Raw genomic sequence first — 15221 nt, forward strand, 5'->3', positions numbered from 1 at the left:
CAATCACGTCAATGTTGTTAGTAACTCACCGTAATGAATGTTACTGAAGTATTCAGGTCCAGGCATACGACTGGCTGATGCATCCCATCGGCTGGTTGGGAATTGCAAAATAATTGGAAAGACAGCAGAAATGTATATCAGGCATGAATGGTAATTGTGACAAAGAAAGGTTAAAAAGACAAAACGAAAGAGTGCTACATCCAAAACAGTGAAGATAGCTTTTCCATATCCCTATACCTAAGAGTAGCATGTAGACTTTTTATATGAAATCAACTAGTGAGATAGTCCACCATGTGTCAATTAATCAAACAGTGATGATCCACAATGTGTAACTAAAGAATTTTCCGTATAGGCATTCACACAAACATAATCACTCTTAAAACCACAGTTCTCGGACAAAACAAAGAAATGGGAACTTAAGCCAATTGTTTTACCTTTGAAGTCCACGATATTTCGCGATTCCCCTTGAGAAACCGCTGCTTTTTCTGCCAAAGGGATATCTAAAGAGTATTAGCAATAAATGGTTCTTAGAAGAAAAATATATTACTTTTAAGTACATACGCACCTACGTAGAGATGCAAGGTATTCTTCTCTCGAGAGACTTTGCATTTCTTCTAAATCCCTGGTATAATCAGTCACCTACGAAAATGAAATATGTAAATGCATGTAGCTAAAAACAATGAAAATTGAAAAGCATGACCCAGAAACGCGTGTAAACATTCTTCTTCCAATTATGCATATATATAGATCATAAAAATTACTAAGGAATCCATATGGTTGAAGAGTATAAACCGCAACTTATAAAGCATACTAGCGTTGCAATCTCACCGGAAAATTTATAAGTGTCCCAGGGCCCCAGTATTTCAAGGCAGCAAGGTCATAAGCTCTAGCAGCAGCCTCTTCATCATCATATGCTCCTGTAAAGTAAGAGTTGGATACTTCAGTCAAAGATAATCAAATTTGATATGCAAAAAACATAATCAACACCTATATAAAGCCTTTAGCTTACCTAGATAAACTGGTGTAGCGATGTTTGCGTCAACCATGAAAGAAGATACAAAGGAAACAGAAAAGATCAGCTTTGATGCTCCAAACAAGAGAAAACTCATTGCAAATGACGAAAGTAATTTAATTAATCGGATGCGTAGAAAAGAAAGGAAGAGAAACCTTGTTTTCCTTTCTTGTTCTGGTTTTGGTTCCAGGTACTCTTATCCCAAAGGTGAGCTTCATAACGACCTGTCCATCTATGTCTGTACTCAACAAATTAAACAAACAAAACGCATCAATCAACCATCTCCTACTGCTAAGATGATACGATTAGAGGAAGCAATTTGATTGATTTCGGATCTACAAGGATCTATCATAAGAACACCCAACTCATTTCTTCTGATTTATGCCTAGTAAATTCCAACTATAAATTTATTACCAAACTTTGTAAAACTCTTGTATTATTGTCTAGGAACCATTCTACCTCCACTACAGAATGATGTCTGGTATTCTTAAAAAAAATCTGATAATAGGTGAATAAAGTTCAGAACAATTAAACCGATTTCTAGATAACTCATCTCTAACCAAAGGCCATATGCATATCCACTTAATCTAAACACTCGCAATTCAAAATCAAACCTATACTCCAATCTCCTAAACCGACAATCCCGATTTGAAGGTAAATTAAAAAAAACCGACAATCCCGATTTGAAGGTAAATTAAAAACCGACAGTACCTGGTGACTCCGCGGTATATAGAACTCCTTTTACCAGCGGTACACGGCGGCATTTTACTAATACGCTCCTTAGCAGTACAACCTCTCTCCTTCTTCGCCTTCTTAAATCCTCTATACAACAACATCTGATCACTCGCCGCCACTGTCTCCGAGCTCTCTCCTCCTCCTCCTCCTCCTCCTCCGCTACATCCAGCCTCTGTCTTAGGTCCGTGATCTGACGACGACACCGACGCCATGATCGGAGAACCTTTTTCCCCCAAAACCAAACCCTAGGCGCACTACGGTTAAGCAAAACGGAGCTTGTTACAGTAGAAGCAAAGAGAGAGAGAGTGAGAGAAATGCGAAAAATTCAACTTTGACTCTTCCTTTTTCACCGAATACAATGATTTTGATTTTTTGTTGAGTCTTTCTTCTTCTTTGGGCAAATCTAAACAACGGCAAAATAAAATAAAACTTACGGAGGTCAAATTTACCATTACGTCCCGATTTTGTTTACCCCTTTTTAACGAAGCGAAAGATAACAAGTGCAACGGCTATGAACGGGGACGAGGGTGTTTAGGTCATTTAGCTGAATAGGTTTTTTTGAGCTGACGTGTAATAATGATGTCTACGTGTACGTGATCTGTTTTTTTTTGGGTTTTTGAGACTGACATTTTTAGAGGCTGTTATGGGAGATGTGATTTCTAAATCCATAAAAAATTGTAAATTCTAGAAATCAAAACACATGAATTTTGAAATAACATGTTTTATCTTTGGATTTGAATCCTTCTATTTTACACTTTCAAATCCATTCAAATTTATTTAAAACATTATGTAGATTTTGAAATCCAAAAACAAATCATTAAATGAATAACATAGGATTTTAACAAGTATTTGTAAATCATAGAACCAATAACACATTATTTTGATAAGTATTTTAAAATCAATGATTGAATAACACATGATTTTTGTCTGGATTTCCAAATCTATTAAAATCATAGAACCAATAACCCCCTCTTAGGCAGTGAATGGTGACTCTCTAATAAGCGGTATTCAAACTTTTTTAGGAAAAAGTAGTTCAGGTCACCAATCACAAAATAATAGGTTATTTGCGTTTTTCTAAAAAAAAAAAACACTGTTGCGGTTTTTGAGGATGAGTATTTATCAAATGACCGCAGTTGTTTTTTAAAAGTGGGTATTATCCAGCGGTTTTAGCAATTACGCACTGGACAAAATAAATTCTGATTATTTTTATTTTTATTTTTTTTACAGCAAAGAGTAATAGTTAACATAGATTTTAATAAACTACTTTATGCCAAATGAGTTTTTTTTTTTTTTAATTTACATAGTTAAAGATTCTCATAAATAATTAACTTTTCAAATGTGTCTTTTTTGGAAAAAATAATAATTTACTTCATTATTTCTTCACAAATTATAAAATAATCAGTTTTTAATATGAAACAAAAGATTTATTAAAAAAACAAAAAAATATAGTCAACTTTTTGACAAAAAAAATTTGATTAAATTATAGCATATATATTAACTAAAATTAACAACTTTAAAAGGAAATTATAGTTTCCATATAAAGTAAATATGAAATAATATTATTTTAAATGTTGCTTAATTTTATAAAAAATATTACTTCATTATTCTTCACAAATTACAAAATAATCACTTATAATATAGAAAAACATATCCAAAAAACTTAAGTCAGTTTTAATCAAAATATAAATTAAAGTTATATCATTTAAAATGTATCATATCTATGTTAACTAGATTTAACAGTTTTACAAGTAAACTATAGTTTCTTCTATAATGAAATTATTTCTAAAATATGTATTTCTTCATTATTTAATAAACAAAATTTTACATGATTAAAACTTTGGTTTTTAAAGTTCATAAATTATAAATAAAAATGAAAATACTATTTCACTAACAATAAAAAGTAAATTTACATTTATAATTATATTAATATAATATATTTGTTTATAATATGTAACTATAATATGTATTATGCACCGCTTATTGTTTTTTCACCAATCAAACATTATTTTGTACCAGTTATTTTAAAATAATTGCACTTGTCCCACAAATATATTTGTTCCGCAGTTGAACTGTACTACACTAGTAAATTTTGTTTGTCTCGCACTACTAAATCCACGGTTACCATTGGGACGGTTAACGTGGAGTGTTTCCTGGTACACTCACATTGTTGTTTTTTTCCTTTGTTTATCAATTCTTAGCTTACAGTGTTTTCTGAATTTTCCTTTTTCTTATTCGTTTGATTCTTCATATTTGCTACCGTTGTAATGACTTACACATCGAATCATTCCATTTTAAAATTCATAATTCAAATTTTTTGAAATGATTGGTTGAATTGAATTTAATGTCTTGTTTCATTGTTCCAATTTGCAATTCAATATGTAACTTTAGCCAAACAATTTTCAGTACTCCAAAACCCAAAATTATTTCCTTTTTCTGAATCGAATTATCATATTATTTGTAGGAGAGAGTACAAGTTTACAAACGATAACATCATATATATATATATACAGTGGAAACTACAACATTATTGTGCCTTCGTGTCTATGAAGTGGACTCGTATCTTCTCCTTTGTTTCTCAGCGATTCTATGTAATAAGAATAACCAACAAAAACATGAAATGTGAGACACCAAATGCAAAATTGAAAAATCATGTGACGGAGTAATTGCTTTCGTATTATTGCTCTCTCATCTCACCCAATTTTTGGCGTATTAGAGGTTCGAACTCGGTCCCAGCACTTCTTTCACCGAAGGAGATAATGTCACGGTACATTTGGTTCGAGGGTTGAATGCCAGCATCACTCATCCATTCTAAAACCTGCAAAACATTCAAAAGCCAGCCCTACTTTTATCTCTGAAACAGCTCGGTATTGATCATTGTTTATCAATTGAAAATAATTTTGCAGGAGATAGAGAAATCACTATTACCTCGATGTATTTCCTCCAGTTTCCAACAGCTAAAACGTGTTCCAATAGTATTGCATAAGTCTTGAGATTGATTTCAACACCAGAGGCTATAATCTTATAGAACAGCTGCGTGTAAAACATTTGGTTTGGTTAAAATACTTGTTTCAATTCTGTAAACAACTTGGCAGAAAGGAAAAAGTCTAATTAGCAGATAAACTAAAAGTTTGTTGCACCTTCATCATTGCTTCCACTTTACCACTCTTCCCGAGAAGATGCAGCATCTGATTTGTTAACCCGATAGAAAGCGATGGCAGGTACGTATCCATCATTTGGATGAGGTCTATTGCTCTTTTCCATTCCTGCAAGCTGCAATGGTGAAAGAAGAAGGAATGATATATTGCTCTTTCTGTCTTCCGAGAAGGTTACTGTAATCTTTAATTAAACATACAACAACAACATACGTGTTACAAGCCGAAAAAATCTCAAAGAAAACCGCGCCAGTGAAGGGGACTTCTTTTTCCTGCATCAAATCCATCAGGACAAAGACATTTGACGGTTGACCTCCCTTATTGAAAGCTCTCATCAAAGCTGAACATGCGATAGAATCTGGTTCTATTCCATTTGCTTCCATTTCCAGGAAGAGATCACAAGCATTTCCCCACTTTTCTGGCGACACAAAACCATCCAAGAGAATTCAGATCCATGGAACACATTTTGTTACAGTTTTTTTAAACAGTCTTGCACTCATGGTATATACCTGAAGCATTGTAAGCATGGAGCATTGAAGTGTACGCGATCACATCAGGTTCGCACCCAGCCAATTTCATCTCGTTAAATATGGTTTCTGCTTCTGTAACTTGACCCTGGAAATTATCACAAAGAATGTGACAGTGTCAAACCATACGAAAATCAGAATTCTATCGAATACATGTCTTCTGCTGAACTCAAACTCTAAGCACTTGCCTGTTTGCTGTAAGCACATAGAACAGAAGAGTACACCTCCTTAGTCAATGGAATACTGAGATCTTTCATCTCCTTCAAGTAACTAATTGCTTCAGGGTATTTTGACATCCTACATGAACCACTTATAAGGATAGTGAAAGTAACAGAATCAGCTTTGACTTTCTTCTTTCTCATAGTCTGATACAATGCAATGGCCTTCTCAAGTTCTGCAGCATTTATATAGCTTCCAATGGCCGAGTTATAGGCTGCTGTATTGAGATTGATACCTCTCGACTGTGCTGCGGAAAGTACAGTTTCAACATTCACTTTTTTCTTAGACCTACTACAAGCAGCCAAAAGAGTGCACACTGAAACAACATTTGGCTTTATGCCGTCTTGTTCCATCTGCCGGAAAATTTCCACAGCTTCAGCTAGAAACCCATTAGACCCATAAGCATCAATCAATGCATTGTAGGTAACAACATTAGGCTTTCTCCTTTCCTTCCTCATCATGAGGAATACCTCCTTTGCCTTTCCAGGTTGACGTGATCTTCCATAAGAATTGAGCAAGCTTGTATAAGAGACCACATCTGGGATAATACCATTCCGCTTAATTACTTCAAAAACTGAGAGAGCATTTTCACTCATTCCATGAACGGCATAGGCACCCATTAAGGCATTGTAGGAAACAATATTAGGTTTCAGACCTTCTGCAAGCATTGCTTCGAACACGGCCCTGCAGTTTTCTATCTCTCCCGTGACAGAGTATAAATGCATAATGCTCGTAAATGTCACGACATCAGGTCGGCATTCAGATCTCTTTTCCCTCATGGAATTGAATACATCAAGGGCTTGGCTACTTTGACCAAGCTTTGAGAGGCAATATATAATGATGTTAAACGTGGTGGTATCCGGACGAACTTTAGCTCCCTTCATAAGCTCAAAATAAGATAGCGCTTTTGAATACTGACGACCACTCTTGTATGCTGACAACACAATGTTGTGAGTGACCAAATCCGGTCCAACTCCGTTATCTGTCATTTTCTTGCATACTTCCAAAGCCTCTCTCCAGTTTCCACTAGAACCACAAGCATTTATCAGATTATTGTAGGTTGAACGACTAGGAGCAATCTGCAAAACCAGAAAAGGATCAAAACCGTATTTAAGCAACACTAACAAGGTAAACTGTGAGAAAAAATAAGAATCAGAGGTTGAAGAGGTTATTCTTAATTGTTGGGCATCAACCAAAAGCCAAAAAAAAAAATTTTTTAAGAGATTGATCAATTTTACTTGCAAGATGAAGACGCAGTATATGCACAAAACCAAAGTTACCAGGCCAATTATCTAATGATCAAACTTCTTTAACACTGTGAGTAAAGAAAAGTTACACACAGCTGCTCGTAACATGTCATCCATAAGATTCATAGCCCAGCGCCACTGACCAGCTCGACCATGGGCATTGATAAGAGCATCATACGTCTCAGCATCCGGTTTGCAGCTACACACATAGCATAACGTTCCCACTAAATTAATCTCCAATAAGAACAATTTCAATAAGAACAATTTCAGATGAAAACTTGAATAAACAAACCTCCATTTCTGCATTTCAAAGAAGAGACCACGAGCCTGATCAACCCAATTATGTCTAGCATGAAGCCTAATCATCATATTGTATATATCATTCCTTGCAGAGTAGTTCTTCTGAATCTTCATCCACTTGAAGACATTCACACAAAGCTCGATACACCCTCTTCTACTAAGCTCCTGCAAAAGTTACAAAATTAAAACTCCACTAAGCTCAATTTCAAAAACATCAATCACTGAAAGACCAATCAAAATCGAGACATACCCTGATAAGAACCGGGAAATTCTTCCTAGCAAACCGGCCGACCCAGGAATTGAGAACGCCGTCAACTTCTTCCCAACGATTGAGAGCCATAAGCCGGTCCAAAACCTCCGATACACTCCAATCTTTCTGAAACCGGTCGTTCTCAACCCGAAGTCGGTAACGTCTCGGAATATCAGCTTTCCTGACCCCGCCGACGCGGACCGAGACCTCATGCTCACCTCGGTCGTAGTTCACAGACACAGATTTCTTCTCCTGGAACGCGTCGGAGGCCTTCGTAGCTCCCGGCTTATCGGCGCGGGAAGATTCCGGCGGAGTGACGAGCTTGAAATTGGTAACGGTAGCCATTAACAACCAAACTAGGAAGCTAGAGAGAGAGAGAGAGAGAGAGCCTTCGGTGGATAAAAGGGATAACATTACACTCACGGCTACGGACCTTAAAAGCCCATCTCCGATGTTTTTCGGCCCATTCATATTCACGGCTACGAGATTTGTGATTTTTGTAGAATTGTTTGGATGTTAATGGTAGCCATATTGATCTTGTTTGAATGTCTCTCTCTCTCGTTAATCCGAACCAACAACAAATTGACTGATCGGTGCACATAAAACCAAGAGCACATGCACGTTCGATCGCTAGAATAAATCGAATTTTGATATCGCTAGAATATAAAACCATATATATATTTAGCTGTATGTACTTCTTTTATTAATGTATTGTTAAATCAGTGTTTTTAACCAAAAAGATTGGTTAAAAGAGTTTTATTCCGCTGATTTCTTTTCCCTTTACGAAGTTTTACTCATTGGGTCAATGTTCTCCCCATATCAACTACTAAAAGATTTTTTGTTTTTTTTTGTTTTTTTTGTTTTTTTTTAATTTAGGGATGTTCAGATTTGCTTGGACATCACGAGAAAAACGAAACCCTAAAAATAAATTATTAAAGTAGGACATATCTGATTTAAAAAAAAAAAACTAACAGAAATCAGGATAACAAGAAAATACAGAGAGATTAGGGAGGGAAGGGATTTGTGCATTCTTTCTTTTTTGTCTTTCCTTCCATATCTCTCTGTAATTTTCACTTTTAAACTTTCTAAAAAAATTTAAACTTTCTTCAAATTTGAAGAACAACAAGAACCTTTTGATATTTCGTCTTCTCTGATTCCAAGTCAAAGATCCTTTGATTCCATTTCTCCTACTTGCTTTACCTAGATTTCTTTTCCCGCTCTCCTAGGGTTCCTGTTCCTTCTTTCACAATCTCAAGAAGGTTTTTATCGGTTCGTTAATTGATTGGTATTAATGGGGAATTGTTGTGGAACAGCAGGATCGTTGATTCTAAACGATAAACAAAAGAAAGGTTTTAAATTGACAAATCCATTCTCAAACGATTACGGTAACCACCACGATGGCCTTAAGCTTACCGTGTTGAAAGAACCAACGGGTAACGAGATCAAACATAAATACAAATTAGGTCGTGAGCTAGGTCGAGGAGAGTTTGGGGTCACGTATCTATGTACCGAGATCGAGACCGGTGAGGTTTTCGCATGCAAATCGATCTTAAAGAAGAAGCTGAAGACGTCTATTGATATAGAAGATGTCAAGAGAGAAGTTGAGATCATGAGGCATATGCCTGAACATCCTAATATTGTTGCCTTGAAAGAGACGTATGAGGATGATAAAGCTGTTCACTTGGTTATGGAGCTTTGTGAAGGTGGTGAGCTTTTCGATAGGATTGTGGCTAGAGGGCATTACACGGAGAGAGCTGCAGCTTCGGTTATTAAGACAATCATGGAGGTCGTTCAGGTTCGTATAGGGTTTTGTTGTATGAATCTTGTTTGGACATTATTGATCTGTAACATTGCTTGAAATGCACGTTTTGCTGGCCAAGTGACTCAAATTGCATATTTTGGAGTTTTTGGGATTTTTGTGTTTATATGAGGGGGGTAATGTTGGCTTATTAAATGTGTGTTGCAGATGTGTCATAAGCATGGAGTAATGCACAGAGACCTAAAACCTGAGAACTTCTTGTTTGCAAACAAAAAGGAATCCGCATCTTTGAAGACGATTGATTTTGGTCTCTCTGTTTTCTTTAAACCAGGTGATGTATTATTATCATTAGTGGCTTGGGATCAATCTTTAACGGTGTTGGAAGCAATCTTTAACCATTAGTGTTTTGTTTACAGGCGAGAGATTTAACGAAATCGTTGGGAGTCCTTACTACATGGCTCCCGAGGTATTAAGGAGGAGTTATGGACAAGAAATTGACATTTGGAGCGCAGGCGTGATTCTTTATATATTGCTCTGTGGTGTTCCCCCTTTTTGGGCAGGTTTAGTTTGTCAAATCACTTGTTTTTTTTTTTTTTTTAGTTTTTATAGAATTCTTACAAAGGTAATGACACCTTTTTGCTATCTTGTTTGTTTTAAGAAACCGAACATGGAGTCGCAAAAGCTATTCTTAAATCTGTAGTTGATTTCAGAAGAGACCCCTGGCCCAAAGTTTCTGAAAATGCAAAAGATCTGATAAAGAAGATGCTTCATCCTGATCCAAGGCGTCGTCTTACAGCTCAACAAGTTCTTGGTATCATCTCTGCTTTCATATGCAAATAATATTATTTCTTCCTCATTTGTAATCATTGTTAAGATACTCAATCATCTTTTGTTTACAGATCATCCGTGGATACAGAATGGTAAGAATGCTCCTAATGTATCATTGGGTGAAACCGTAAGAGCGAGGCTTCAACAGTTCTCTGTTATGAACAAGCTCAAGAAAAGGGCACTCAGGGTATGTGTACTAATTTCTTATATATAGTCTAAATTTGTATTTGGCGGTTGGAAGGAGCTTGAAATTTATTACTTTTCCTTCCATAGGTTATTGCTGAGCATCTATCAGTAGAAGAAACATCTTGCATAAAAGAAAGATTCCAAGTAATGGACACAAGCAATAGAGGAAAAATCACCATCAGCGAGCTAGGAATCGGATTGAAGAAACTCGGGATTGTAGTTCCTCAAGATGACATTCAAATCTTGATGGACGCGGTAAGCTATTAAGCAGTTACTGAATCAAAGTTTCACATGAAAAAAAAAATGCATTGACTCTAGCTGGTTTGTTATAACAGGGAGATGTTGATAAAGATGGTTACTTAGATGTCAATGAATTTGTAGCCATATCGGTACACATCAGGAAGTTAGGCAATGACAAGCACTTAAAGACAGCCTTTACGTTTTTTGATCAAAACAAGAGTGGTTATATTGAAATAGAGGAGTTAAGAGATGCTTTGGCAGATAATGTTGATACTACTAGTGAAGAAGTTGTTGAGGCCATTATCCTTGATGTTGATACCAATAAGGTTAGTAGACACTTCTCTATAAAAAAATGAGTTAAAACGCTAAAAGTTTGAATGTACTTGAACCGGAAATTTCTACAGGATGGAAAAATAAGTTATGAAGAGTTTGCAACCATGATGAAAACGGGAACAGATTGGAGAAAAGCTTCAAGGCAGTACTCAAGGGACCAATTTAAGTGTCTTAGTATTAAGTTGATGAAAGATGGTTCCTTGCAGTCTAATGGAGATACAAAGTAGAGCTTGGAATCTGCGACAAAGATACTTATCCATCAGTCGCAGAAGATTGAATTGAATCTGAATCAAAGGGAAGATATATATATTTGTTCTTTCTTTTTGGTGTTTTTTCTTCACTTACAAGTTACAACTTCTTGTTAGTTTCAACGGGTACCAACTAAGCTTTAGGCCTTTATATTGTTGAATGATCGATCATGTGATCAGGAGAAGCCCATTTGTGTATATTAACTTAATTGTATGTGAGGAAAATGAAGATCATTAATTATTTTTTGTTTCATTTGAATTGTGTTATTTTCATTATTTTCTATTACTATTTAGCATATTATATGATCTGCCTTCTGATCGAAACAGAACTAATTCTAATTGTATGTAGATAACATGAAGATCATCACTTATGTATGTTTTGTTTCTAGTGATTTTTTTTTTTTTTTGAGAAAAGGATAGGTGGTTTGTTTCTAGTGAATTTTCTTCAGTTTTTTTTTGTTTGCTCTAAATTTACGACAATTACGTTGGTTAATTCCGGTTATTTCCTATACCTTCCATAAAGTCGTATGTACGTAGTAACAGAACAGAAAATTAGAAATAGTAACGGAATAGAACACCTGATGCAATTTAATTTCCAAAAGAATATTATCATAGTCATCTGATCAACTCAATTCCTTGGCACTATGCACATATCCACAAGTTGCCGTGTGAAGGCGATTTAGGGGATGCAATTGTGATTTTGTGATTTGTGGTCATTCCATAATTTCCGTACCAACTAATTTAACAGACACATCTCTCTTTAGATATAAAAATATTGAAATAGTTGTACACAACACCTCTTCCTCAACTGTTATGGGCGTTTATTTTAATTTTCGCTATTTATTATATCAAACAGTTAGCGCAAGAGCTATGATATATGTGATCCACACTTGAAACCAAACAATTGATGTCTTTCTGTGTTGAAAACAAAAATTGTAGAAATTTTTAATATTATTGCAATATTATGCATAGCTAGGCAGCTAAAGTTTGATGATAATTATCTTCTAATCAATTTTTTTTTGGTTCTATCTAATAAATTCAAAATTTCTGTTACTCATGAGCTTTTTCCCTTATTATGTGCACGTACGAACAAGGTTTTTCTATTATTATAACAAAACCGATTAAAGAACTCAACTATAAATTTGGACCAGCTGTGTATGATTCTATTTGAAATTCCATATTTAGAATATTCTACGATACATATAAATGCCGTTTGCTGTGCATATCCATATATGCATGGACAGAGTAATTGGATGTATATAGATCCTTATCCAAATGCCAACGCAAATGTGAAATATCATATTACTTTTAGTTGTTGCATAAAAACTTACTTGTGCAACAAAGACTATGACATAACAGATATATAGTGTAATGTATTCTTAAGTTATAGATTTTCTATTTCTTTATTTTACGTTTCGTACGTGCTGATTATTTTATTTTATAATTATATGTAAGAACACAATTATATTCGGTGCCGAAATGGCTTCTCTTCATGGCAAAGGCCTATTTCTAAATCAATATATATATATATATATATATATATATAGAGTTTCACGTCACAATAAAATGTAAAGTTTGATGAATACATGACTAATCAAATTTAAAAGTAAATGTCTTTACTCTTATTTTTCTTTTTATTTTGACGTATCACGGTCCTATACAGCTTTTGTGTCACGGTAGATTTCAAATCCAATTTTTAGAAAATGTAATAAATTTGTGCTTAAGATAGAAATTCATCTCGAAAATATCGCCATTGTAAATAAAATTAAAACTTAAAAACAGTACTGTTTTCCTCGATAATTAAACAAAACAAAGACTCTACAACTCAAAAGCTCGATTAAATAATTCCTAAAATTAATTTTAAGACGTTTTAGGAATATCCATTACCTTAGAGGTAAATTAAAAAGAGAAAAATACTGCAAAAGAATAATATGTATATGAAATCCTAACCAACGACAATTTTAGAAATTCTAAGTATGAACAGGAACCTACAATCAGGGAGAGTTTTAAAACAACTAGAAAAATTTCCCAGAAGTCATGCTTTCGTCCATACCTTTGTGTCTCTCAAGCAAGCTTCACACATGTGACATGCCCTATGATTTATCCGTTTGATGTATTTGTATACATACGTTTTAATTCTATCTATCACATTGAAAGGTCAAATTATATATATTTTAGTCGATAATTTAATTACCTTTCGTACGTTAATCTAGTTTTTACTCAGAACGATATGGATGGGCACTAGTCTTTCCCGTTGATTTAGGGAAGTTCGTATTGTAGTTGTTTAATTAGGACTTTCTTTTTTCAAATAAAATCCGTAAGTCAAACTTTTTTGTTTAACGGAGTTTCGTTTATGTTATAAAATGGAACTGTTTTGTTGGAATATTAAAGTCCGATTAGAACTTGTTACTAATTTTAAGGGTTCACGTCTGATTCTTGCTTTTCTAGAAGAAACACGAAAAGGAGTTTTTTAACTTTTACTGCTCAATCATGTGTGAAACACACTTTGAAAATTTGACCACGTGTTAATATGAAATATCGACCACGGCACAAATTAAAAGAATGTTCAACGGGAGACACATGTGCTTAACTCTCCCTAATTAAATCTCACGTGCATAGCCTAACTTTGCTTCCCATACGGCTATGCGGGTGGTTCGCTAGTAGTTTGAAGTACGACGTTGTTTTAGAGCATGAAAGAAAATAGAATGGCATGTATCATAGTAACCACTAACACATCGGATTCTATCAAAATTTCGCAGTTACTTAAACATGCTTAAGCGAAAATAATAATTGGATAAGTAGCTTCCTACAAAGTCTTCCTGTGCATTGTTTTAAAAAAAATGGGATTGCATGTCTTCGTTTTTAGTGAGACTTCCCCAAATATAATGTAGTAATGTCTTTTGCTACTTTTTTTATTTGTGTGGTGTGAGATCAGATTCATATCCATGCATTAATAAACCGACTTACGTGGATGATGGGATGAACAAACAAAAATATGCATTTTAGTATTCAATTACCATCCGACTTGACAAGCAAACAAACAAATAAAAAGTCTAATATGACGTGGCTGTTTTGAATATATAGACGCCAAATTTCATACTCCTTCGGTTTCAAAATATAGGATGTTTTAGATAAAACATACGTATTAAAAAAGAATTACTTTTAAAAAGTTTAATCAATCATAAATAAGACTGCATAATATTACTCCTAAAAGTTGCATAGAAAATTAGAAACATCTTATATTATAAAACAAAAATATTTCTCCAAACATCCTATATTATGAAACGGATGGAGTATTTTATAATAACGGATAGCCAATGAGACGAAGAAGAAATAAATTGCGGCGGTCACGTGAAGGGTAGTTATCGCCATTTTCAACTGAACGAACCTTCACGAACATATAAGTTCGGTTTTTCTACTAAAATTACGCATATCTTCCTAGTACACGAAATTACGACTATCCTAACAAAAAATAAACTGCTTATTTCGTATTACGTATGTTGTTAATTTGTTATAGCTCATGTCTGTTATTTGGCACGTACATAAATTTTAATTTATGGGAGATTTAGCAACAAAGTCCTGTGTATCATACGGCATTATATATGTTTTGAAGATTAATAAGAACAATTATAAATCTTAATGTTATCATGTTTTCTTTATTACCCATTATGATACATAATTTCTTGGAATAAAAATCCGAAGAGGGTACTGCTCTTAGTCAATCTAACCAATAGTATTCTAGGCGAGACTATTTGAAGGAATAAATCAATTCAATTACCTTAAATCCTTAAGCGATGTTTCTTGCAGAAAATACGATAAGCATGGTCCCGCTAAGAGACAACGAAATCTTTAAAATAAATTTATTTTTAAACAATGGAGATAGATAGAGAGAGTAAAAATATGAAACTCTAGAGGAAGAAAATAAAATAAAAATATAGATGCGCAAAGTAATGTTTACGTGACAATCTCAATTTCACTCCATACCTCGAACTCATTCAAGCATAAGAAACCTAACATTTAATGTTCCTTCTAATTTGCCTATAAATACACGTACGTCCACACTTCTCCAATTTCAAAAACAAAGCAACACAAAGACAAGAATCACAAACATCAAACATTCTCAACCTACCCACAAAAACAACACACATTTCTTTCCTCGAAAAAAAAAAAAAAAAAAAAAAAAAA

At 34.4% G+C, this 15221-nt stretch overlaps 3 protein-coding genes across 4 annotated transcripts in view; 1 reads left to right on the top strand and 2 right to left on the bottom strand.

The window, feature by feature from the left end:
- LOC104782664 (AP2-like ethylene-responsive transcription factor At2g41710) overlaps positions 1-2130 on the bottom strand; it is a 4147-nt gene extending 2017 nt beyond the window's left edge. The window contains exons 1-7 of one of the 2 annotated variants that reach the window (XM_010507661.2): positions 1724-2130; positions 1168-1250; positions 1010-1018; positions 829-917; positions 566-639; positions 435-485; positions 30-91 (exon numbers count right to left, since the gene is read on the bottom strand). In XM_010507661.2, the coding sequence (XP_010505963.1) occupies positions 30-91; positions 435-485; positions 566-639; positions 829-917; positions 1010-1018; positions 1168-1250; positions 1724-1959 (604 nt within the window). In that variant the 5' untranslated portion in view covers positions 1960-2130. Of the gene's footprint in view, positions 1-29; positions 92-434; positions 501-565; positions 640-828; positions 918-1009; positions 1019-1167; positions 1251-1723 lie in introns of both variants that reach the window. The other variant, XM_010507659.2, reaches the window with a different exon arrangement.
- Positions 4151-7831, bottom strand: LOC104782666 (pentatricopeptide repeat-containing protein At2g41720). Its single transcript, XM_010507664.2, has 10 exons — positions 7443-7831; positions 7185-7357; positions 6986-7091; positions 5615-6724; positions 5409-5514; positions 5113-5317; positions 4885-5017; positions 4673-4777; positions 4442-4562; positions 4151-4331 (listed from the first exon to the last, which is right to left on the bottom strand). Exons 1-10 carry the CDS (start codon positions 7785-7787, stop codon positions 4264-4266), a joined length of 2472 nt encoding a protein of 823 aa, XP_010505966.1. The 5' UTR covers positions 7788-7831; the 3' UTR covers positions 4151-4263.
- Positions 8420-11260, top strand: LOC104782667 (calcium-dependent protein kinase 14). Its single transcript, XM_010507665.1, has 8 exons — positions 8420-9237; positions 9409-9532; positions 9618-9761; positions 9860-10012; positions 10101-10216; positions 10303-10470; positions 10551-10781; positions 10860-11260. The coding sequence occupies exons 1-8, from the start codon at positions 8734-8736 to the stop codon at positions 11013-11015; spliced, it is 1596 nt and encodes a 531-aa protein (XP_010505967.1). The 5' UTR covers positions 8420-8733; the 3' UTR covers positions 11016-11260.

This window comes from Camelina sativa, chromosome 4, assembly GCF_000633955.1.
Source record: "Camelina sativa cultivar DH55 chromosome 4, Cs, whole genome shotgun sequence".
Lineage (NCBI taxonomy): Eukaryota > Viridiplantae > Streptophyta > Magnoliopsida > Brassicales > Brassicaceae > Camelina > Camelina sativa.

Bases quoted from the DNA above. Each gene is read 5' to 3' on its own strand.
- LOC104782666 (XM_010507664.2), bottom strand. From the start codon at position 7,787: ATGGCTACCGTTACCAATTTCAAGCTCGTCACTCCGCCGGAATCTTCC. The intron at 6,725-6,985 runs GTGTGTAACTTT...CTGGTTTTGCAG, and splicing joins ATGACATGTTACGAGCAGCT to ATTGCTCCTAGTCGTTCAAC. The intron at 4,563-4,672 runs GTAATAGTGATT...AATGTTTTGCAG, and splicing joins ACTGGAGGAAATACATCGAG to GTTTTAGAATGGATGAGTGA.
- LOC104782667 (XM_010507665.1), top strand. From the start codon at position 8,734: ATGGGGAATTGTTGTGGAACAGCAGGATCGTTGATTCTAAACGATAAA. The intron at 9,238-9,408 runs GTTCGTATAGGG...TGTGTGTTGCAG, and splicing joins CAATCATGGAGGTCGTTCAG to ATGTGTCATAAGCATGGAGT. The intron at 10,013-10,100 runs GTATCATCTCTG...TTTTGTTTACAG, and splicing joins TACAGCTCAACAAGTTCTTG to ATCATCCGTGGATACAGAAT.